Consider the following 23,947-nt stretch of genomic DNA (forward strand, 5'->3'; position numbering starts at 1 on the left):
ACTTGTGTATCTGTTGTCTCATCTCATCATACTCACCACTTCTGGTATCGTATGTCAACACCTCTTGTTAAAGTGTGTACATAACATTCAATACAGATTTGAACGTGACTCATCCTCGTGCCAACATCCACTTACATTTTTCTGAGTATCAGATATTTTGATTCTCTCTTCATAATGAATAAGGAAATCGTTCTATTTGTATAGGAATGTTGTATTTTGGGTAGTTTCGTGTATAATTAGGTGAGTGCGTCTTGAATGGTCTGGAAAACTAGTCTAACATTCGAATAAAGACTCAACTGCCAAGTTAAATAAATATACTAGATTTATGTTAACTAAAAAAAACAACATATAATATTTACAGAGCTGCAGTAAAGGATGTGACGCCCAAGCTTTCCTCCGTTACCTTAACCGGCTTAAAATAAGGAGTGTTATGTTTAGCACTCGGCTCACGCATTCCTGTCATAACATCGTTACAGCTGTCACCGGCACTTCCTGACCGCGACCACTCTCGCACACCGAATGCAAATCGTCCACCAATTAAATACGTTTCTATGACTCTAGTGCGTTGCGAACTCAATTTCGACGCTTTTATTTTACCACCTAACGTGATATGCAAATCGTGCGAAATGAAACCTTAAATCTATAAAATTAGGATTTGCAATTCAATGGTTGAGGATATCTTTGAATGCTTCTCTGAGATGCGATTTTTAATGGGTTTGTTGAACTTCGCTCTGTGGTTGCTTCCGCGTTCATTTGTTTCGATTAATAGGTGATCTTGTATTGATAAGAAGTCCTTTATCGACAAAAATACTGTTATTCTTGACTCGTAATTTGGTTAGAACATGTTTATTCATTTTGACACCCTATTGTGAAGTGAATGAATGCGAAGAATAATTATTCGTAGCTTGCATTCATTGTATTCAATTGTGTAACCTTTCGTTGTATGTTACCTTAATTATAATGAATGGATTGTATAAAAGATCACTGCAGTATTCTGGTCAACTAAAATTAGTGGAAGTTAGAAATAAAGAAATTAGAATTAATTGAAGACTCGCAGTTTTCCGCCCAAATTATAGTTCTAAAATTGAGTAACTAAATCTGTTCCTGATTCTCTATCATTTCGTTACCACAATTGACAACCAAACGAGAAATCAGCATTGAAAATGACTGACCAGTAAGTTTACGATATGATAAATCAATAATGAAATATTTTGTTTCAGATGAAATCCTCTCAATGCCAGATAAACACAAGTTCGACTCTCGAACATACGTGAAGCCCAAGAAACGGATGCAGAGGCCGAGTATACAAAACATAGTCGAAGTACCCTCAAATCCTCCTTCACTCACCCACAACCTGTTGCTCAACAACCTCAACCAATCGGGCAACCAGTCGGCCAACAAGTATCTGACGTACAACAAATATAATAACCCGTTAGGTCAGATAAGCCCGATGTTGAGATTGAAAACGTTCAATGTGGATACGAATTCTGAAAACAGTACGTTGATAAAGGAGTATGCGATGAAGAGAAGGAGTTTGGTGCAGGATGACGATCCACAGGTGAGTCTTGTTCTATTTATAGCGTCGGTCACCGGTGATGTACGGCGTGTCGGTCACCCGTGGAACATCGGTCATAGGTGACCGATATCGTATTTTATTGTGTGGTATAGAACTTTGAACACCTCAAACAATAGCATGAACTTTATCTTACATTAAAAGAACAAATAAAGGAAGATAAAAATACAAAGGTGTTTCAAGATCAGATGCATAATGACCGTTCTTATCTTTGATAGCGATCTTACAGACAGCCTTAAATGAAGTTAATTTGTTAGTAATGAAATGTACCTACAAATTGCAGTAACTGGAGTTTATAGCTACAAAATTAAAACGTAGCCTAAACGTACCCTCCTTGTTATTTGAATAAACATTTAAAATTGAAATTGTAATTCATGTCGGAAATATCGGTATGAAATAGTATTCATTCACCCATCAGCTAGACGTCGGTCATTAAAGTTACAACAACAGAACGAATTATAATAACACCCCTCATAAGGCGGGTTCATAAATAATTATCTGATCACGGTTTACTCGGTTTATTTCGCGTTTAACTGCGCGACTAGTTTCGAAACCCTACCAAAATCTAATTAGTCGAACTCGACTCGCGACCCTGCCCGTCACGTCAGCTTTTGATGAAGGTCTCTAGTTCGGTCGGAAACTAGTCGGGCGATTCGATTAACGCGAAAATCTTAGGTAATAATTTTCTACATATTTACTCAGGACTTCGGGAAGTTTTTTTGGGTAAATGTATGAAAGGCGGTCCAAAGATAACATGTTTTGCTGCTCAAAAGATATAGAAATAAAGTTATCCTTCCTTCTTCAATGCGTAGATGAAATCACTATAGTGTAGAAATTGAATTACGTAAAAAATAACTTTAGCTATTAACAATAATAATGTTATAAGCTCGCTCTCTCTCTGTAGTAATTGACTAGACTTCGAATTTCACTCACTTACATCAATTGAATACGTAACATTATAACGCCTCACAATGTTTTTTTATTTTTCACATTACTAAGAATTAGCTGTCTGTCCGTCCGTCAACAGTTTCGCATGAACCGTAATTCCATCATTTCTATGCTGGAATATTTTTTTTGCCGCCATCCAAACATATAAAACAAAACCTACAAAAAAATACACATTAAGGGGTTCACATACAACATGATATTTTTGCCGTGTTTCAAATAATGGCCCGAAAACCTTTGTTCAAATAACTGACTCACATTTTCCCGTCTTTCTCAAAGTAACACACATAAACTATCATTGTAGACTGCAGTAAGTATATCTATATTATTAGTTTTACAAGCACGTGTGAAAAAAACGCACCATCACACTCGCTTTCAATGAGGCTGAAAGTAAAACTCAATTTGTGGTCATCTTTGCCTTTTAAATCGCAGAGTAATTTGCGGTTTCCTTAGATCAGAACTTCAGTGCTTTAGCAATAAAAAGGTAATAAAGAGTAACCCATAAAACACGTATTGTTGTGACTTAATGGTCTTTGAAATACCTAAGTCTTGAAATAACTTCGGACGACTCGTTATTTAAGCCCGAAATCTTTCTTTCCGTAATTAACATTTAGTTCTTCGTATACAGTTTCTGAAAGACTAATTAATTTTAACTATAGTCAAATATACTGATCACGACTGATTAGACCAACACAAATAAAATGATTGGTCGATTGACCAAAACGAATGAACGATTTTTTTGTCATGATGCGTTTCTGAAAAAGTAGAAGTAAGTGTCAGAAATGTCTCTGAGTATTCAATACTTATTTTTATACGGCTTTAGAATAATCGAATAAATAATTTCTCCCAAATTGAAATCAAAACCGTAATACCAGATATTATCAAACGATAGTTCAGGTAGCGATCAAATTACTATATTTCGTTGGGCCCCTAGTTTCTTTATAATTCTAATCCGAACTCATCCACAAGACACAATGCTGCCAATTTTCCGGCCGACTAATTCACTAATACTTGTATGATACGTCACAGTCCAGCATATATCCAAAACTGGTCTTCATTCAGTTCACAACCTTCGACGACGACCATGACAATGAACTTGCATAATAAATGAGATCACGGCTGGTTTTATATCATCGCGTATGACCAGATTAAAATGCAGGAGAAATACGTATTCATGGAATATGTTAGTTATGTCCTTGCGAAATTGGGTTTGAATGAAGTATGAAAGTGCGTTTGTAACAAACAGGGTCGCTTTCCGCTTGAATTCGGAATCTATCTGTTCTCTGAGGTATTCCTTTGTTTTTTTAATTTCAGAAGTATATTGAAATATCTACGTGGATACACGAATGTCGCAAATAAACTGAAAGCTTATGCCGCAAGGGATTTTGCTAAAGCTCCTTACATAGCGCGGGTGTGATAAATTCCAAATTATTTGTAATGTCGCTAAAAGCCCGTCATCATATCACTTTGCCAATTTGCCATTTTACCTTTCGGGCACCCTTTATCTACATCCCGAGTACTCCGATATAACTGAAAAAAAAAGACAAATCCAAATTGCTCAATTATCGGATTGAGTAGAACCATGTTGCCTTTAGTGATTAATCCATTCGTATTTAATGTTCTAGTTTCATGCTTCATTTAAAGTTACTGCTTTGCAACCCATCTTGAAATAGAACAACCTTATTCGACTACTAGATCTGATAATAGATTTAATGCTAATGTTTGTAACACAGACCGCATTATTCTTAATTGTTGTCTGTTAAGAGTTTGACAATGCGTATTTGTAACTATTTCAAGTATGGTCACGGTCTCAAAACTTGACATAAGTTACGTAATATTTATTATGCTAAATAAATAGTATAATAAAACAAAAGTAACTCAGACATGACTCAGTTAAACAGATTTTAATGGGTTCTCGTCGTTGGGCTAAGAAACTTAGTACTAAAATAGCTGACGCGTGTCCAAATGTACCTGTTGCACCTAAACCTGAGTTTATTTCGACATTTCTTCTCAGTATAGTTGGATAGAAAACGTCGATACCAGCGTTCTTAAAAAAAGACATGACAAAATGATTAAAGTGATGGTTTAATTGAATTTTAAAGTACTTAAGGTGAATGTTTTATGTGGGAGCTTTTTGAGGTATGTGTAATAAAAATCGATCAAGCCGTTTAAAATGGGTAGGGCGAAAGTTGAAGTTCAAGTTGCAATTATATCTTATACATCTTAAGTGGCTAATACGTTCGCCTGGGCAAAATTATTCCTAGACTTAAATTAGCGAACATTAATACAAAATGTTTGATTTTGTATTCACCTCATGACCTATATTATTACAGTCTAGAATAACCAGTACCCTTATCAAATTGCAGTTAACACAATTTAAAAATAAGCACTCGATACAGCCGACTTAGCACAGCTTCGCTTACAAAACAATGATAGTGTCAAGCACGTTTTGTTACAGAAGTTAATCGATTTTGTAAACGTGTGGTTATATTGACTCATTGCAAATAGCCCACAGCTGCACAAATACTGACTGTTATGGAACCAGACAATATGCATCATAGGCTGTGTGATTATTTCGTTCCGTGATCTGTATATCCAGTGTTCGTCTTATTCTATGGTTGATGTACAACCTGCTGTCATAGTTTTCACCTCACGTTGACATCTGAAGTGACTTTACGCACCCTTGGAAAAATGTTAGAAGTGCAAAATTTCCCCGTATATGCAATATTATACACGGTGCTGCTCGTCATATGTTACTTGAGCTTGGTTTGAAGTGGAGAAATAAGTCAACTTAACTTTAAAAACATTATTGTCAATTTTGAATTTTATTGAGAGGAAAATATAAGGATTATTCAAAACCTTTTGACACAAGGATATTGCCGTTGTTGAAGCAAGAGAGCACGCCTAACGATACAAAACGGCATCTCTTTCACAACGACAACAATCCTGTTTTACGAGATAGTTGTAGACCATTCTGATTGCAATAACATTCTGCAGAATAGATACTGCATACCAGTTCTTGAAGAATTTAAATGTAAATCCCACATTAGTCTTGCAATGACTTCTAAAGAGGGTAATGTCATTCCTAGAAGGTAATAAACTGGTCTAGTTTACGGTATTAAGTCGACGGCGTTACCATGATTATGTATGCGTTCTTAAGAAAGCTCATTTAACAGTGACCTTGAACGGTGACTGAATGTCTAATATTGTTTGTAAATTGTTGCTTCATGGCTTTCTCGGGCGCTGAATATTTGCCAAGATAGGTTTGTATACAAGTTGACATATTGTTTTGTTTCGTCACTGTTTTATTAAGACACATACGCAGAGATATCTTCCTCATGATTTTAGGGTGCTTTGTCACTTTGAGACAGCTATAAATATTTCGATTGTAATAAATCGATGGGATTGATGACTAGGCATAAAGAATACCAATTTGTTTTGTAATGTTGATAATAAAAGTATGACACATGTACATATGTAATATTTGTATTTATCTAAGCTTTACTTAAAGAGAAATTGCTAAAGTTCAAGCGTGGGAGCTTGTGACGTAGCGCCAATACTAAGCAAAACTTGGAAGCTCGTAGAAATGACGTCACGGGAAAATTCCAGTCGCTGTATCTTGATAATGTTATTATTAGGGTACTAAAACTAAAGTATGTCTAATATTATCCCATTAACTTTAATTTACTGATAATAATAGAAAAGCTTTTCCAAGTCCTTCCGCGTGGAAATCCATTATACGTGCCGAAAGATGTCTTCTTCTGACGCATTGGAATAAAAAATCCATACCAATTTTATCAAATTTGTTAACTAAGGAAATTGGTAGTGTTAGGTTTGTTACAATTACCAAAAAAATGTCGTAGGTAATTGATATTAACACACATACACACTCATTAATTTTAGTAATTATAATTATAGTATATTAAGTGTAATACTGCATTCAGGCCTTTACACGTATAGGAACACGTACTCTTACAACATTAAAAAAGTGTTTTGAAAGTGTTTTTTTTTTCCAATTACTAGACAAGCAAAAAGTGACATTGTCGTTTATGACTGTAATAACTACAAAATAATAGCCAAGTGCTAATAAAACAAGCTTTGGTATTGCGGTCGATTTTATACAGGGGCGGATTTCCGTATGGGCTTTAGACGAAAAAAAGTTGGCGTGTTTTTTTGTATTAGTTGCGTCTTCTTTCAACCCACGCACCTAATTTAGAAAGTTCAAATATATATCTATAATATCATCTCGTAGAATTACACGAATGGCGGTTACATACAGTACTATTGTTAGTTTTGCACATCAAAATGAAATTTCGCTTACTCTCGTTCATTCCCAACTTAAATGTATAGTTTTCGATTTGCTTTACTTTAAACTAGTTTATTTTGTTATACATTTCATTAATTTTTCCATGCTTTACAACGAATATGGGAGCGGCAATTTTTTTGCAAGCCTAGAAAAGCAATCGTTTCAAATACGCCCCTGTGGCTATGTAATTAAGCTAGATAGATTAGTCCGTGCGACCTACATACGGTCTAAGGGGCATACTCACTTAATACGGGCGTAAAGATTTTACCTTCAATATGTCTTGCTTTACTCTTCAGTATGACTTATTTCGATGTTTTAACTCTACTACGCATCTTTTACCAATTGATTTAAGTCTAAGCTCGTTGCTAGCACAGAAGATTTCGAATATTCGTTGTTGCTATTTTTTCAGCAATAAAACCGGTTAAAAGCAGATGAGTTTTAAAACATAATTTAGTTTATAATTTGTAAAATCAAATTCAACGAGTCTCTGTTATCATTACAACAAATAATTTTAACGTCCAGTATATTTAAAACATACAAACATCAATTACTACTGAAATAACAGTGCTTTATAATCGGATTGTGTTAACCAATTTATGTTGCTGCCTTACACACGTCTTATACCGAATTTGTTTATTACTAAGCATGTTTTTATCCCGTTCAGACAGTAAATCATTCGCAATTTAATCAAACCCTCATTAATTGCTAAGTCCATAATAAAAATGACAGTCGATAAACTACCTAAATTTATCGAGACTCAGATTACATCTCGTTAGATGAATGTGATGAATCTCTAACGGTGTTGATACCTCATCGTGACTGACATGTTAAAGTTTCTATTTTTATATCCGTATGGTATACGACCTACTTTTCCAATGATGATATACTCGTTACTAACAATAGATGACTTAAGTAAAAAATATGAGTTTCGTTAATGTAATCAATTTACTTATGATATGTATGTTTAAGGCTGGTAGTTTGAATCTACGTTTCTGCACAGTAAATTAAAAGAAATACAAAATCTTGTTAACTTTTATGCAAATAAACGACTAATATCTTAATATATATAAATCTCGTGTCACAATGTTTGTCCTCAATGGAATCCTAAACCACTTAACCGATTATAATAAAATTCGCACACCATGTGCAGTTCGATCCAACTTGAGAGATAGGATAGTTTAATCTCAAGTTATAGTCGCAATTTCTTCTAACCACGCGGACGAAGTCGCAAGCAACAGCTATTATTTCTTATATAAATTGGATTTTATAATGTTGCTTTATATTGGGTTAGGTTACATTCAATTTTTAAACTGAGTTTTAGAAAAAAAAAGACTCCAAGATGGTTTGCTACAAATTATTCTTCTTAATTCTTCGCTGCTTACTTTCTGTCCAGAGCCTGCGAGGGCCTGCCACCTCTGTAATATTATTTCGAGTTCAGAAGTGTGGCAGCGCACACCGACAATTTTCAGACGTGACATTATTCCCGTTCACGAAACCATATTTTTTGTATACTTAGAATACTTTACCACATATTAAATAGTATCAGAAATATAGAATTTCAATGATCCGCGCGTAAATAATAGAAGACCTTCAAAATCATAATCCTGAAGCATCTAAATATAACCAAGAGGAGAAATTCCGACATAATATAAAATGCATTCGTGTGACGTAATCGTATGACGTACCGACCTAGCGTTCCGTGCGAAAATATCTCATAGCGGAAAGAATTACGTAAGCCAAGTGTTAACGGAACAATATTGACGAAAAAACTTATTCATGATTATTCATATTGTCAAGGATTTTTTGTTATTAGTAAACAGTGTGTTATAAGAAATGTAAACTAACTTACTGTTTCTTAGTGCGTGTATCGGATATTGAAACGATGTGTGTTTTTTAGGATTTTTGACACGTAGGGTAAAAATGAAAGCCCGCTAAGGTTCCGCTCTCTGTTAGACCTTCTGTCACTAGGCTAACCATGTTATCTAGATACCTTGACGTTGTAACAGATGATGCTTTGCTTTCGCCGCGACAAAAACAATTAAGGAGGTGGTGCCTAAAGGAGTTGGTTCAGTCATAAATTTTTTTGGTGACCATTTTAGTATTTTTTCAAACCCTTGGTGTCTAGGGTTGCCTTTTCGCACTTGACCGATTCCTTTATCGGATTGCCTACCACCACCTACAAAAGTTTAAGCTACTGTTCCGGATTAGAAGAGAGACAATCAGACAAAGCTCTACAAGTATACCATAGTGCGCTATTACGCTTTCACATCTGCAATATCAATTTAAATGGCGGCAGGCCAGGCTAGGTTTAGATATAGTATACTACGTTTTATTGTACCCTATATCTCACACTTATTACAATTGGATAATATTTTGCACGTGTTCGACGATTACTTAACTACCATTGAATCTAACACCCATCGATCTAAAACAATTGATTCGATTCGCGCTCTTCAATTGTCTTAGTTAGGCGTAAAGCGACTTATGTAATTGGAAACCTCTTGCATTTTTATGGTCCATCTAAAATACTTGAAATTCTTGAATACGGATATAAGTCGTTATGTATTTAGTTAAAAAGATAAATGTGATGTGATAGTACGAAAGTATTTCATTGATAAACATTAACCCTACTTATCGATGGACCTGTATCAAGAAAGCGGCGTTTTCTTGATTGATTAATGAGGTCAAAAGTCAGATTCAGTTGACACCTATGTGCATACAGTAATAAGTAAATAAATATAGTTGAAATTACGTATTTTATTATTTCATTAAAATACCCCCGTAAACAAATGTCGAGTGTATTTTTCATGAAACTTTATCTAATCTAGCCCCTTATAATTTTCTTACTTCTCGTTTTTCAAATGAGCTTAAACTTTGCTTGCATTTATATGCTGCACCTGGTGGTAATTAGTGCTCCTTTTGCAAAATGAGGCATCGCCCTTTTAATTCGTATTTTTTTTGCTTTACAAGAACTAAGTAACCTTTGTTGTAAGTTGGTTAAAGAAAAAGCTTTTAATGCATTCTTGTTTTCAATTACAGCTGGAAGACTTAGATATAACCCTTGGTCCGGATCTGTCCAGTCGATCTTCGTTGGACCAGACACCGTCGAAGCCGATCAATATAGACCTATCGCAGCCCGCTCACAACCTTCACAACACGTTCAACAAGTAAGTCGTTACGCCTATCGCCTATTTTGGAACATTTTACATTTTATTATATAGTGGATTTCCTCGGGATAGCCCGTGTAATTTCAGAACTAAAGCGGGGTTGTTGTCGGTTAGGATACTATCAATGTCTGCTTTAGTTTATGATTAAGGTGTTGGTTGTCAAACCAGAGTGGGAAGATGCCTAAAAGACGCCAGTAACCGTTTGCCAAAATACATCATGGCATTCGTTTTACCTAGATATATTATATCCTTTCGGGATGGTCAATGTTTTAATAAGATGTACTTAATGTGTATGATCCACATGCACATTTTCGATTGTTCGCTAGTTTAAAATATTAGTATAGGTTTTTAACTTCTCTTTGATAAAACTATAATATCAAAGTTCAAAATATTATTTAACTTGAGTTTTGCTAGCTAATGATCGTTTATAAATGGTAGCATCTATTTATAAACCGACCCCTTCGTTTATGAAAAGGACGTTAAGTTCTATGATAGCAGCTGTTATACGTTAATCCGCAGCAGTCGTCATCTCTCTATAGTTCTAGTCGTCATCTCTCTATAGTTCTGACAGTCGTAGGCAACCCCAACTAATTTTAAAATCCTGATAAATGGAGGCAGACTCACACTTAATATATATGAAGTCACAAGAACAGACTGAGTGTCGTGTTACCCAGGTAACTGGGTTGATAACTATAAGCCGGTAGGGTAGGTAACTGGAAGCCGACCCCAACAAGGTTGGGTAAAGGATGGGATGATGATCATGAAGGACAGACTGTTAGCGGAGTCTTAGTAGTGGGATCTCATTTTACCACGGTAATACTATGGCATTGATCATCATAGATCGAGATCACGTGTAATATTTTTCAGTTATCTATCTGTCGGACTAAACTCTAGTTATACATTTTATGTAAACCCAGCCGTTTTCCCTATTGTTCGCATTAATTGAATCTTGCGTAATATGATAATGTAAACTCTCACTAATACAACTCGTATGTACATTATGGTTCATCATTGATCGGTCCGATGCGTGTCTTCAGAGTGAATTCAATGTATAACATTTCTAATTATTTTCCGAATCTTTACCTACATAAAACTTTGACAAAAGAATTTAGTCGCTGTCTTACGCATTGATTGAAGCGGTATATGTAGGGATGAAAATAATATCGTGAAGAGACGTTCTCGTTATTGTTTATGCACGGTTTACTAACTCGTGTATATCTGGATTGTCAGACAAGTTTCGAACCCAACAGGAGCCTTTATCATGAGCTGACGCTGCAAATGGGGTGCAAGCGTAGCACAGTTATTATAGCATGTTTTGTATAATTAAGACAAAAAATAGATTTAAAGTTACCACCCATAGAAATGTTAAGTCGAGTCATAATTATCGCCCGTGCAATCAAGTGTTATATAAAAACTAGTAGTTGGTTGTTCATAGCACTTAACATCTAATTTAATAATAAATAATGACTCAAATGAATACAATAACTTGAGCGAAATGGTCGTTTTAGGGTTCCATACAGAAAGGGTAAAACGGGAACTTTTTTTATCAGACGCTGCCTGTCTGCCTTCAGCTGGAGATCATAAACGGTTATAGTTCAACAGTAGAAAATGTATCAAATGATATACTGTCTGTTGAACTGTCGCTAAAATACCAAAACAATAAAAACAACTTCCGTACAACTAGCATGTGTTTATTTTCCCGCTTTGATTTTGGAAATAGAATACTTACAAATAAATATAAGTACGGAACTCGTTTCTGCGAGAGTTCGACTGCACTTGTCCGGTTTTCATTTAAACCGCCATAATACTTCAGATTCAAAACAAAAGCTTGTTATCAATTATTGCGCATGACGAAGCATTCATTAAGAAAAGGCATATTGAAAGAAAGCGCCAATCAGTATTTTTTGCTTCTAAATAACGGAAAGATGCTAAGATCTTTACTTTTACTTTTTGTTAACAAATATTGAGCTAGCATGATTTGCGATAGCTGGCGGTAGTTTGAAGCGTGTTCTCTCTGAAGACAACATGTATAAAATTAAATTTTAAACTAGTACGACTTCTAGTCGAGCCCTTTTCTTTGATAATCATATTGAGGGAGTTGTATATTGCAAATCATCTGCCATCTAATTGGCTCTTAACGCAAAAGCGTCAATACGAGAGTCACGGTGCCACTCAAGTCACGTCAAACTTATAACATATACTCAATACTTTTATTGCATTCCACAAATATTCTAAGATGGCAAAACTTATAATTAGTTCACAACATGGACCCTGTCGGGCACAGCAAATCATATAATATTGCGTCGTTGTTATCCTAAAACTTAAATGTAGAATTCTTGCTTTACGTTTTATTAAATTTCCCGTTTTAGTCTTATAGTGAGTGATCAGCTGACAAGCTAATGCAACCTCGCCCTGTTATCAATTTACATTTCGCCAAGCGCCAACGCCGACGAATCGCTCAAACATCATGACAAGTCAAAGACACGTCGATAGTCAAAAAGGAATATCATTCCCATAGATGTGAAGTTTTCTTTACGTTCTCTACTGTCTGCTATACCGCAGGTCGTGGGTTCGATTCCCATCCAGCACAGATATTAGTCTGATGAACTATGTCTAGGTGTAATTTATCTAAAATATGCATGTATTTAGAAATACAAGCTTTGCTTAGTTTGAGCACGTTTGAGACTAGATGACGTTGTGTTAAAGTTGCAAAATTTGATTGTTAAAAAAGTGTAGTTTTCTTATCAAATCCAAGCGTTGCATGTAACAGTATGATAGTTTTGCATGTGTATTACCAGGTGGATGTTCCATATGTACCTCAGTGTGGCCCAATACCAAAGGAGGTGGTACGGTGTGACCTCGCCTCAGAACCAGGCTCTGCACTGCTTTAGGTTATATAACGCTTACGTACTGGTGTCTGGGCAAATCGTTACTGCATATTGCTTGACGTCCATTATTAATTACTTATTTGATGATACTTTTGTGATACTACCGCGGTGTGGAATTAATTTGTAATGGAATGTTTATGAAGCTGGGGGATTTTACTTACAACTCGCATTCACCAAGCGATTTTACTATTTGCGTTCTAGCGTATTTATTACTCATTTCGCAATGCAAATAGAAAAAATGTTATTTGAATTGGTCTACTGAGTAACGCTTTTTAAAGTCTTCCTCTGGTTATGAAGAAAAAGCTCAGAAAGCTCTGCTGTTCGATGTTTTGTGCAAATCCATGTGAAAGGGAAAAGATGTGCCAAAAATCAGTAATATCATACTAGAACCATAAAATATACTTATGTTAACTTAAACGCTGAATAACGTTACCTTAATTTAAAATGAAGTAGATGAAAATATCAATAAATAGGTCATTCATTAAGGTCGTATGTCGGCTTCTGACGGCCCACCACCACTGTATCTTTAAGTAATATTATTGCATGTGGAAGAGTGACGTCGCTCTGGGCCACGTAGAACTTTAAATTGCCACGCTTCCACGACTGCAATAACATTATCTTAAAACGTGGCAGTAGGCCTATGGTGTAAAGGAAATATTTCGCTTGGTACGTGGGTCTCGCTTCTCTATTAAAGTTATTGGCAAACAAGGCCACGCTAACGTATTGGACAGACTGAAGGTGGCACAGAGGACGCGACTAATTAACTAATCGCGTGTACTAGCTACCAGTGGCGAAGGCTCCATACAACTCGATTCCTACCGGCTTCCCTTTCGAAATATAGCAAATACTAGTGTCTATTATTTTTCATTATCATTTAAACAAATTAATAACAATAAAATATATAATAATATATATATATAATAATATATAAATATAATAACAATTGCTTTTAAAAATAACTATAAGAAATATCCGCCTACTATTTTACACCGCGCAATAAATCCCGCTCACGCACAATTGGTCGTCGTTAGTAAGGACTAAGGTAACTCGTAAGGCGAAACAGGAATCCAGTACGTAGTTTCTATTGCAGCGATCGTGACCTTGACGTCACAAACCGAGCAAATCTTAGGAGCTAGGGAAGCCGCAATTTTTCGAGTTATAGGGACGGAGAGATACGCCAGAACGAGATAGAATGATACCGAACTTCTGTCGCCGTCCGCTGTCCGCCGTTCGCCAGAACGAGATAGAATGATAGTTTCATTTCACTTTTGGTTCGCGGTCATTTATCTGTCAAACTTTATATTTTTTTCACCAAACCATTTGCATTTCATTCGATATATTAGTATCATAATTTAGAATTGTTCATGTATTATTGTTGAAATTAATTTATTTGTGTAAAGTAGTGTAAACTAGAGTGAATTGGTGATAGTTTTGTGTCGTGTTAGTGCAGTGTAATGCAGTTTAGTGGTATTGTTTGGAAGTCGTCTATTTCACGCTTAGGTATTTAGGTAAGTTGGTTTGTAGTTTTAATAGAAGCAGTTGTTATTTAAGTAGTAATTTGTTATAATAGAGTAATTTCGATAGCATGGCGGCATTAGTGAACGTAGAATGCTGTCTGACAGATTATTTGTTGACTGAGGAAACTTCCTTTTCAAAGTTGAGTTTTGAAAATAAAAAACATGTAATTCATTTAGACCGTGCTCGCCCTGACATGATTATTTTATTATAAACGACGCGATGGGGTTTTCAAACATTTTAATAGGTCTTTTTACAACAAGTATCCTTAGCTCACGGGGAGTTGTAAATTAAATAAAATGTTTTGTTTTCCTTGCTTGTTATTCTCAGATTCTAATAGCTTATGGAGCCACACGGGATTTAATTCAGACCGAAAAACATATCCGTAGTTGTTTATCATTGTATGATTTCGGAAATCATAGGATAGAATCATTTTTTGCTAATACGCATGTAGTTCATAATAGGAATGCTAAAGAAAATTCATCGTACAAGATATAAGATACAACCCATAATAACTGGAATTCACGCATTTTTTTTTTGGTCCGGCTTCCCTTCTAAGAAAATTCACCCTTCGCCACTGGCTAGTGTTATCCCCTCGCCCTTTTGACCGATATTGAGATCTACCATCAACTTTCGCTTAATCAAGGTCGGTTTGCCGATAGCTATAAAATTATAAGACTAAACATTTTCAGCACCAAACATGTCGGAAAACCATCATGGCGCTCACTATCCCTCAAGCAGGCTTAAGCCTATACCGTGTTCGTGTCTTATATTGTCAATAATGATCACAGAGGTCAGTCCAAACGATTTTCAAATAGTAACACAGCGTTTTAATATTCCAGAGGTCTTTCGAACATCTTGAACGAGCGTCCGAGTCTCAATATGTATCAGAGCGGGGAGTCACTGATGCGTATGTCTCCGCCAAGTCTCGTGTCGTCACTCCTCATGGAAAGTTCTGGAACCTTCAACGCTGAGTCTATTGACAGTCGGAAATCATTAACCTCACATAAGGATTCGGGTAATTATATTTTTCATTCATCAAGTAAAATGAGGTAAATTGATATATTTGCCGTCGAAGAGTTTTACGAAACAATATCATTTTCGATTCTCAACTGTTAATGTAATGCGAAGATTCGAGAGCATCTTGTTTGTTTTTTTACCCCGTTCTATTGTTATTCAGCCTTCAACTTACTTAGCAGAAATGATATTGCAACTATGGTTTATTTTACATGTTACGCGTTCAGGGCAAATTTACGCAACGATCCGACAAGTTGCCGCCTCACTGCGTACTACAGTACCTACTAACATAACCCGTATGAGTAAGGAAATATATTGTCGGTGTTATATACTATACACATACTGGTGGCTGTAGCAATTATTAATTTAATTGTATTTGGAATAATTGATTAAGTGATTATCAATACGATTTCAGGTCTACCAACGTCAGGACGGGATAGCATTGACCCGATGATGACCAGCATGACTCTAAGTATTCTTGAGGAGAAGGATATGAGCACGAGCTTCCTGTCTCAGACGACGTACCCAGACAACGAGAGCATCGTCGACTCCTTACCTTCCAGTCTCGTCAGCTCCGTCAACTCCGGATACGTCCTCACCAACTCTTCCAAACCAAAAGACAGCACAGATTCCAACATATTCAGTTCAGCAACCTTCACACATCTAGAACAATCCGAAAAGCTCCTCTCCGCACGACCTCGCTGCCAACTCTACAACAGCTTCACAAAACGTGACTCAGCCATACGAAACTCGGAAAGTTACACAAAATCCCGCGAAGAAGCGTGCCAAATCGACCCCGTCAAAATTCTAAACGAAAATTCTGATAAGAAAGACTCGCCCAAGACTGTGCCTAAGCCGAGCCCAGAAATGGCTGAAACGATAACCTTACACTACTCAAATAACAGGTTTATGAGGGATAACGACGCTGAAAAAGAAAACTTTGAGACTGACGACGCGTTCTACAAAGATATGGGGCTGCAGAAAGCGGAGGACTTGGCGGCGCGGAACAGTTTGAACGTTACTCTGGGCAAGCAGGAGTTGAATGAGATAATACAGGCTCGGCAGAAGTTGTCTTTAGCTAGGAAAGCGTTGCCCACCGAGCCGGAGAAGCCGTTGCCGAACCAGGCGGAGACTTCGCCGATCAAAACGATACACTTGCCGAACCAAACGATAACGGTGCCGCGACAGAGTATGGAGAACGCCTCAGAGCTGCTCTCAAGAAGAAGAGTCATGAACACGAACGGCTTCGACAGACAAGAAGAACCGACGCGAGACACGCCCAAACGGTCTGCCACGTTCAAGAAAGTGTCGCCAAAGACCAGTGCTATGGACGCGACGGTTGTGTACCTGAAGTCTGATGAAAACCAAATCATTGACATTAATTCTGCTACGCTAAACCTTATAGATGTTGGTGAGAGAACACAGCAAGATGTACGGGTACGTGTCCTACGTTTAATTAACTATAGATATTTATTAACTGCACGGTTAACCGAGTCGTTGCAGTCACCACGCCAAACTTGATTCTAGGTGACTGTAAATACTAGCATTTAACGATAAAAGAAAAAGTCTAAGAAAAAACAAATAAAGAATATTTGATAGATCATGAAATAGACATTAATCATTTCCAATTTCATTTACAGGAGTGGGGTTCACAAGAGCGAGCGATGGTGGGTTCGAGTGAGAGTACAGACACGGGGACCTTCAGCTCGTCCAGTCCGCCCGACAGCGTGCCCGAGACTGCGCCTGCACATGAACCACGTATGTATAAATGGTATTATGAGATGTGACACGTCGGTATGGGAATTTGAACCTCAATTTTATGTCATAAGACACATTATAGTTATGGTGAAGTTATACACGGGTGATGGTCGAAAGCGAGCAAAAGCAAGCAATTAATGTGCTGACGTGTATTATGGCTCAGATGGAAAAAATGGTGGCGAAATAATGCTCTGTATGGTATAAAAACGATAGTAATTTAAAGTGTCTGAATGATTTTCAATCAGATTAATCATTATCTTCTTAATAAATAGTTAAGATTTTAAAAACGGTCTCAAACATATGGACTGTATAGCTATAAATAACTATAATCAGCAGGCTTCGAAACTAATTTAATCCTGTACTCAATTTTGATTAGTTTCTTTCTGGATATAGTTTTTAAATGGTGTAATCGATCGACTAACGACATCGTCGATAAAACGTAGTTCTAATTCAATTAAATTGAACCAGAACTCGATTCATTCGAACGTCCTCAGCTTATAAATTCAATACGCACACACTCACACAGCTTGAAACACTGGTATAAGGTAACAATTCCACATTGCAGGCCCACAGGTCGCCTCAACACCGCTAATGTCGCTACGGAAGGGATCGAAAAACGAACTGCTAAACTTGCACAACACCATATCCCCTATATACGATATGATTGACGACAAATCCTACACATTAACTAAAGTACCGAGCGCGAACTCGTCCGGCATGGAACGCACTTACGATATGCACAGCACGACGATCATAAACAGCGCGACTTTGGTTAAGAAGTCGTCGGTTAAAAGGGATATTATGGCGGGGAAAGCGAGTCCTGAGAGGAAAATGGTGGCTCCCAGTGTTGTTCCGAAGTCGCCGCTAAGCAGGGTCTCGCCTACCAGTGCTGGTGAGTAAAGGATAATAAGAATATTCTTGTATACCTTGAGCAGTTATTAGACACTGTAATTTAGATTTACGATCTTAGTGCAACAAATTGTTTCCTATTCTATCATTCTGTGTCATTTTATAGGTGTGTATTTTCAAAATTGTTATTCGAAATAAATGTAGTATTTCAATAGCTTTTATACATTTAAAATTTATTTTTTAACAAGTCATATACATAAATCAAGACACAAAATCATTGCAGTATCTTTGCAAGTCAAATTCATAATCATTGTTTTATTTTCTTCATGATTTTATTTTATTTTAGTATCATACGGTTCTATGGTCCCACCGACAGCGGTACCCAGGAAGTCGGGCTTGCCATCATCAAAACTTAGGCAATACAGTTCTCATAGAGAGTTGAGCAGGATACCAGGTAAGTGGCAAACGAATTTAAAGAAAAAGTAAACAAAAACCTCATAGTTATTATTACCTTTACAGAGAGAAGTTAAATTTTTAAATTTACGTGAAATTTTTTTTGGTAAGCTTTTATGGGATAATTGGGCTATAAAAAATGTGCTTTGGTACTTAATGCTTTTTGCCAATGCCATGTCGATAACAATTAATAGTGGCCAACAGGATATTTGTCCGTCGTACAGATTTCCAGAAAATGTGGGGTGTGACGTCACTTACCAGTACGCTTTTTACTAGCAAGTAATGTTACTAGTCCCCACTACCATACATTTTATGATCTAAAGTGCTTTTAATGTTCCTAATTATTTTAAGATGTGAAAAATGCATACATATTGAATGTTTTTTGGAAACCTTTCTGACCGATAGCGTAAAGGTTTTATTTCTTCGTATTTTCTCAACTAGTTACAGACTCGTGAGTCCTACTTCTCTAGTTAACGCGGCTATTTTTCCAGTTTTGCGAATCATTACTGTCTTTGCCGTCTTCAAACGAGTGATGTATGGTAATAGGCTTATAAGCGTGTATGTCCGTGTGCACAGGCAGCGCGGCCCCGGCGGCGGGCGCGCGCGCGGCGGCGGGGCGCAGCATGGTGCGGCGCGGCGTGTACGCGTCCAACCCCGCGCTCAGCCCCACCGCGCCGCACCCGCCGCCCGTCGTCACCGACTCCTACACCATACAGACCCATCAGGTACACACGCTTATCATACGACTTACAATATGCCAAGTTCAGACAAGGTGCAGATAATACACGCGCTGTAAGTGAAGCTGAGACAGCGATATGTCACAGCCCATTCCGCCCGTACAGTACAAGCTGATCTACTTGCCAAATAGTTAGTGTAAGCCAGTAAATAACATACGCAAAATACATCTGTCATATTCTAAATATAGCTTGTACTCTGCTTGGAAATAAACACTCCCGCAAAAGAGCAATATCAGGTATTGCAATATAACTGGTGCACTCCTACAAATGTCCACTTTGTGACACCTCTTTATGAGAAGAAAATATGTTTTTAGATTAAAATGACTTTTTGCTCTAATAAAAAGTTTAATATAATGTATATTTCAAATATCCCTTACCGAAAATAGGAACAGTAGTATTTGGATGACTATAAAATTTACCATTGAAATTTCAGAGACAAGACGACAAACAAGCTTCCAAGGCCGACCTCCCGCCGACGCCAGCGCTCGTGCGGCAGGGAACGGAAACTCTCCGCCGAGAGCGCCCTCAGAGCCAACTTGTTGCACCTAGAGACGTAAGTACCATTGATATTACTGCTTAATTACTGCATACTAACTCGGGCTAAAATTTATAAATAAGCAAAAAAAAAAAAACATTATAATTTGAACTAAACAGTCTTGAGGGCGTAACATAAAATTTTATAGATTTATTGTCTATTATACTAGTGTGACCAATAAAAAAAATCGAACATAGACTTAATATGATAAACTTAATATAGGAACTATAAATTGAATAAAAATGTGAACAAATAATTAATTCGTACATTTTTCATTTACATGTCTATTTAATGGTGTTGGTAAAATAGCATAAATAATAAATTTGTTCTAATATTTCTAATATGTTGTCATATCAATAGATTGTGTCTAAATGTGTCTGTTTATGTATTTGTTTATTCCTTAATCATGAATGTACTAATTAAGGGTTTACGTTCAATGTGTGCCTAAAACTTTAACCTCTTCGGCTGACTAGGCATATTGGCCATAGCGGCACTTCATTCCAAATTCATTAATATTTTTTTCAAACTTTTAAATACATGGGAGAAGATTGGGGCCACAGGTCGTACAGAACATTTTTTTTATCACGTACATAATTGTCAAGTCTAGCGGTCTAGAGGTTAAACACACCTGTCCCCATTTTAAATTTTTTGCTGTCACAAAAAGAAAATATTTTATCCTATCGCTAACCTTTCGAAGTGGCTGTCACCAAAACGATTGGCTTTCACACATTACGTTAGGTTTTTGCATACATTTGCTCCATTTTAAATCCCCACAGTTTTCTTATATCGTCCTCACAACTAAAAGCTTAATTAGAACCCAGAAGCAGCTCTTACTTGTCACATTGTTGTTTGAATTTAATGTTTCAAACAACCTGAAAAGCTAAGATCAATTATCAATGACAAATTATGACAAGTAGAGATGTAACTTCTGATAACCATTTATTCTATGTTCAAGGAGCCTACCTTAATCTGTTAAAAAACCTGTCTCAATCGTGGAAGCGAGACGCCACTATACACCTTGTAGTGCTCGCTCGTTACCACATCTGCTATAATCTTACCTGAAGATAGGTAGACTTGATGCTTAGTTTGTCTTTCTACATTCATTCTAATCTACTGTTACGTATTTATGAATAGGACACTCATATTATAAACGCCGATTTGTAATTGATAATGTTTTACTCACACGTAAATATGGGATCGCCCGACTAGTTAGAACTCAACTTGCGACTACGCCGCTTCAATTCATGACTCCAATTGGATTCATTAGAAGAGTACCTTATGGAATTGCTTGCCAGTGTTTCTCCATAGGAATTATATTTTGCGACCGCGCATTCAGATTGCCTGGAAAACGACCTATTTAAAAAAAAGACTTAATTTAATATAATATTATAACTGTACTATTTGCTTACTTTCTCTGGTTGCTACGCATATCAAACGACGGGACATGATATAAAAAAGACATGTTAAACTGATAATTTAATCTTAGCTACGGAATCGATTACTATTTTGTTGTCCCGTTACTAGTAGAGCGAGCTTCCTAAATACGTGTGAGTATATCTATCTTTAATAAACAAACTAACACCGTCCGGTCCGCATTGAACGTACTAACTCGTCACTAACGTCGTGACTAACATGGCGCAGCTCCGCGCGGGCGCCGGCAGCGGCGTGCCCGTCTCCATGCGCAACCATCACTTACCTGTGAGTCACACATCTTGTATCACAGCCTGTATACAGTGGCCGTTGTACACAGTAAGGGCGTAGATAGAATTGAACGAAAAAAAATATTTTTAAAAGATTAACTTATGGAGTTTCTTGCCGGTTCTTGTCAGTAAGAATGACACTTTGGAACCGTGATTTTTTCAATTTAGGATTTTAACTGAAGTATGATTTGATTCTTATTGTAGAGTCAAAATTTCAAGACAAATTTAATTTATTTGTAAAAGATAGATGAAATATACTAAGATATTATTACAATTTGAGGATCACTATGTTTAACCTAATAGACATACAAAATTTTGGGTATATTTAGTTTTTTGTTCAGATTGGTGAGATGAGTACGAGTTCATAAAGAAAGAACTAAACGCTTTGTCGGTTTTTTTTCTAGTTTTACCTATTTTTTTTTGTTATTCAAGAGATACTTTTATTTTGGGTATCCCTACATTCCCTACCCAAAATAAAAATCTCTTGAATCCATTTATCCTCATGTTATTATCTATGTTTCAATCTGTGATACAAATGGCCGTTGTATACAGGTAGTTAATTTTACTTGTATTTAGAATTCGTTGCCATGTCATATACTAAAGCTATTGCTTTGACTTAAACAACCAGGGCTCCTGCCACTACTTCCTAAAGTGTTATTATAGTGGTTGAGGAAGCGTGAGAGAACTATATACGGTATATAGCGATGTCTCTTTTCCTCAACAGCTATAATAATTACTTTTAGATGTGGTGTTAGGCCCCTGATCATTTATTTTGTAATTTAATTCTCGAAGGCACCTCTCCATGTCTTTTTTCTTCTACTAACAAAAACTTTTCCTTTTTAGTCTTTTGTAGTAATAGTACTTTTTCCTTCGTTCTCATTTCGATTCTTGGGTTGTGCGTATACTTTCTGCGTTCTTCTAATCTTTTTTCCAAATTTTCAATACAACTAATATTCATCTAGGCTTTCATAGTAATGTAGAAATTGTAGTTTTAGTTGTTTCCTCTAGGCTCTTGTACTTTTCTTTACAAAAATCTGTTTTTAACTTTTATTCTTTAATTTGCTTAATTTTCTCTCTTGTCTTTCTGTAGTAGAGTTTCTCCTTTTTTCCTTATGTATTTTTGAAACCACAAACCTGGTATTATATTTATTTATTTTTATATTTTCCAGCACTCCAATGGTTATGGCCATCAATGGTGTTTTGCTATACATGTTTTAACATCTACATAACGCATGCATTCTACCAACGATCATGCAACCTATACACGCCCAATAGTCTAAACTTCAAAACAATTCTGTCAACTAGCTATTAAGTGACAACAAAGTTCTCTGCAATTTGGTTGACCCTTTCAAGGTTAACACAGTAGTGTTTATCGCTTACATCGTTTGAAACTACTTCGTAATTGTTGAGTATCACAGACCTATATAATTCAGAATTAAATACATTTGGACGTCTGCTTGGTGGTGTATATGTGTTGCATGGTCGTTGCAAACATACTAACAAACCTTGAATTTATATATCGTTATGACACGTGTGTATAATATTCCAGCCGCCGCCGAGCCGGCCCTACTCGCTGGCGAGCGCCGCGCCGCAGCGGGTGGCGCGCCCCGCCTCCGGGCCCGCGCCTAAACAGGCACCTTGTGAGTATACTCTGTCTTTATGTGATAATGCTAGCTTAATTATCGCCATACGATGAGAACCCTTTATTTGTCTCCTATATCAAAGAAGATTCACTGTAGAAGCCGTCCGGTTAACCCAGGATCCATACTTATATTATAAAGAGGTATGATTTGTATGTATGTTTTTAATGAATAAATTAAAAAAACTACAGCACCGATTTCGACAATTCTTTCACATTTATAATGCTAAATTATCCCAGATGAGCAAAGGCCATCCAATATGGATCTTCATGAAATCTCAGGAACTAAAGGTCGGTTTGAAAAATCTGTCTATATGTCTGTGTTAGATAGTAGATATCTTTATTGAGAAATACTATAGGATATATATCTACTATCACGTTAATACATATAGGAGCAGAGCATTAATGCAATATCTTACAAATAAGGTCCAAAATCTGGTGGAGTCAAAAAAAATAAAACGACTTTAAAAACCTTCGAACCACGCGTCGTCATTGGCAACAGCTAGTTTATAATATTAATATATGATGTGTCCACAGCGGTCCCCGTGCTAGAGCAGCCGCGGCCGGCGTCCGGCAGCGAGGCGCGCGCCTCGGCGCTGCCGCGGCCCTCGCGCCTGCCCGCGCCGCGCCGGGCGCTCAGGTAAACTCACTACCTATTACTAGATGATGATTCTGATTTAATGTGTCCTTTTGTCTGTAATCAAATCTAGCAAGTTGAATTTTTGCCTAAATCTCGAGTTTCAATGTTTTTGGCTATAAAAAATATGACAGGTTTGAACTTAACTCTGTCATACTTGAAATGTAGCTCTCCAACAACTTCAATTCCGAAAAAAAGCATAAGTTTTTCTCTATAACATGCATATGT

The 23,947-nt window shown here is 36.7% G+C and overlaps 1 protein-coding gene across 3 annotated transcripts in view; it reads left to right on the forward strand.

The window, feature by feature from the left end:
• Positions 1-23,947, forward strand: part of LOC113499841 — a 37,532-nt gene that overhangs the window by 11,887 nt on the left and 1,698 nt on the right. The window contains exons 3-15 of one of the 3 annotated variants that reach the window (XM_026880406.1): positions 1,221-1,558; positions 9,864-9,991; positions 12,790-12,882; positions 15,237-15,412; positions 15,827-16,848; positions 17,052-17,169; positions 17,735-18,061; positions 18,365-18,472; positions 19,048-19,196; positions 19,642-19,761; positions 21,385-21,441; positions 22,993-23,083; positions 23,620-23,722. In XM_026880406.1, the coding sequence (XP_026736207.1) occupies positions 1,221-1,558; positions 9,864-9,991; positions 12,790-12,882; positions 15,237-15,412; positions 15,827-16,848; positions 17,052-17,169; positions 17,735-18,061; positions 18,365-18,472; positions 19,048-19,196; positions 19,642-19,761; positions 21,385-21,441; positions 22,993-23,083; positions 23,620-23,722 (2,830 nt within the window). The remainder of the gene's footprint in view (positions 1-1,220; positions 1,559-9,863; positions 9,992-12,789; positions 12,883-15,236; positions 15,413-15,826; positions 16,849-17,051; positions 17,170-17,734; positions 18,062-18,364; positions 18,473-19,047; positions 19,197-19,641; positions 19,762-21,384; positions 21,442-22,992; positions 23,084-23,619; positions 23,723-23,947) is intronic. The other 2 variants (XM_026880407.1, XM_026880408.1) reach the window with 2 other exon arrangements.

The sequence above is a fragment of the Trichoplusia ni genome, chromosome 13, assembly GCF_003590095.1.
Source record: "Trichoplusia ni isolate ovarian cell line Hi5 chromosome 13, tn1, whole genome shotgun sequence".
Classification (NCBI taxonomy): Eukaryota; Metazoa; Arthropoda; class Insecta; order Lepidoptera; family Noctuidae; genus Trichoplusia; species Trichoplusia ni.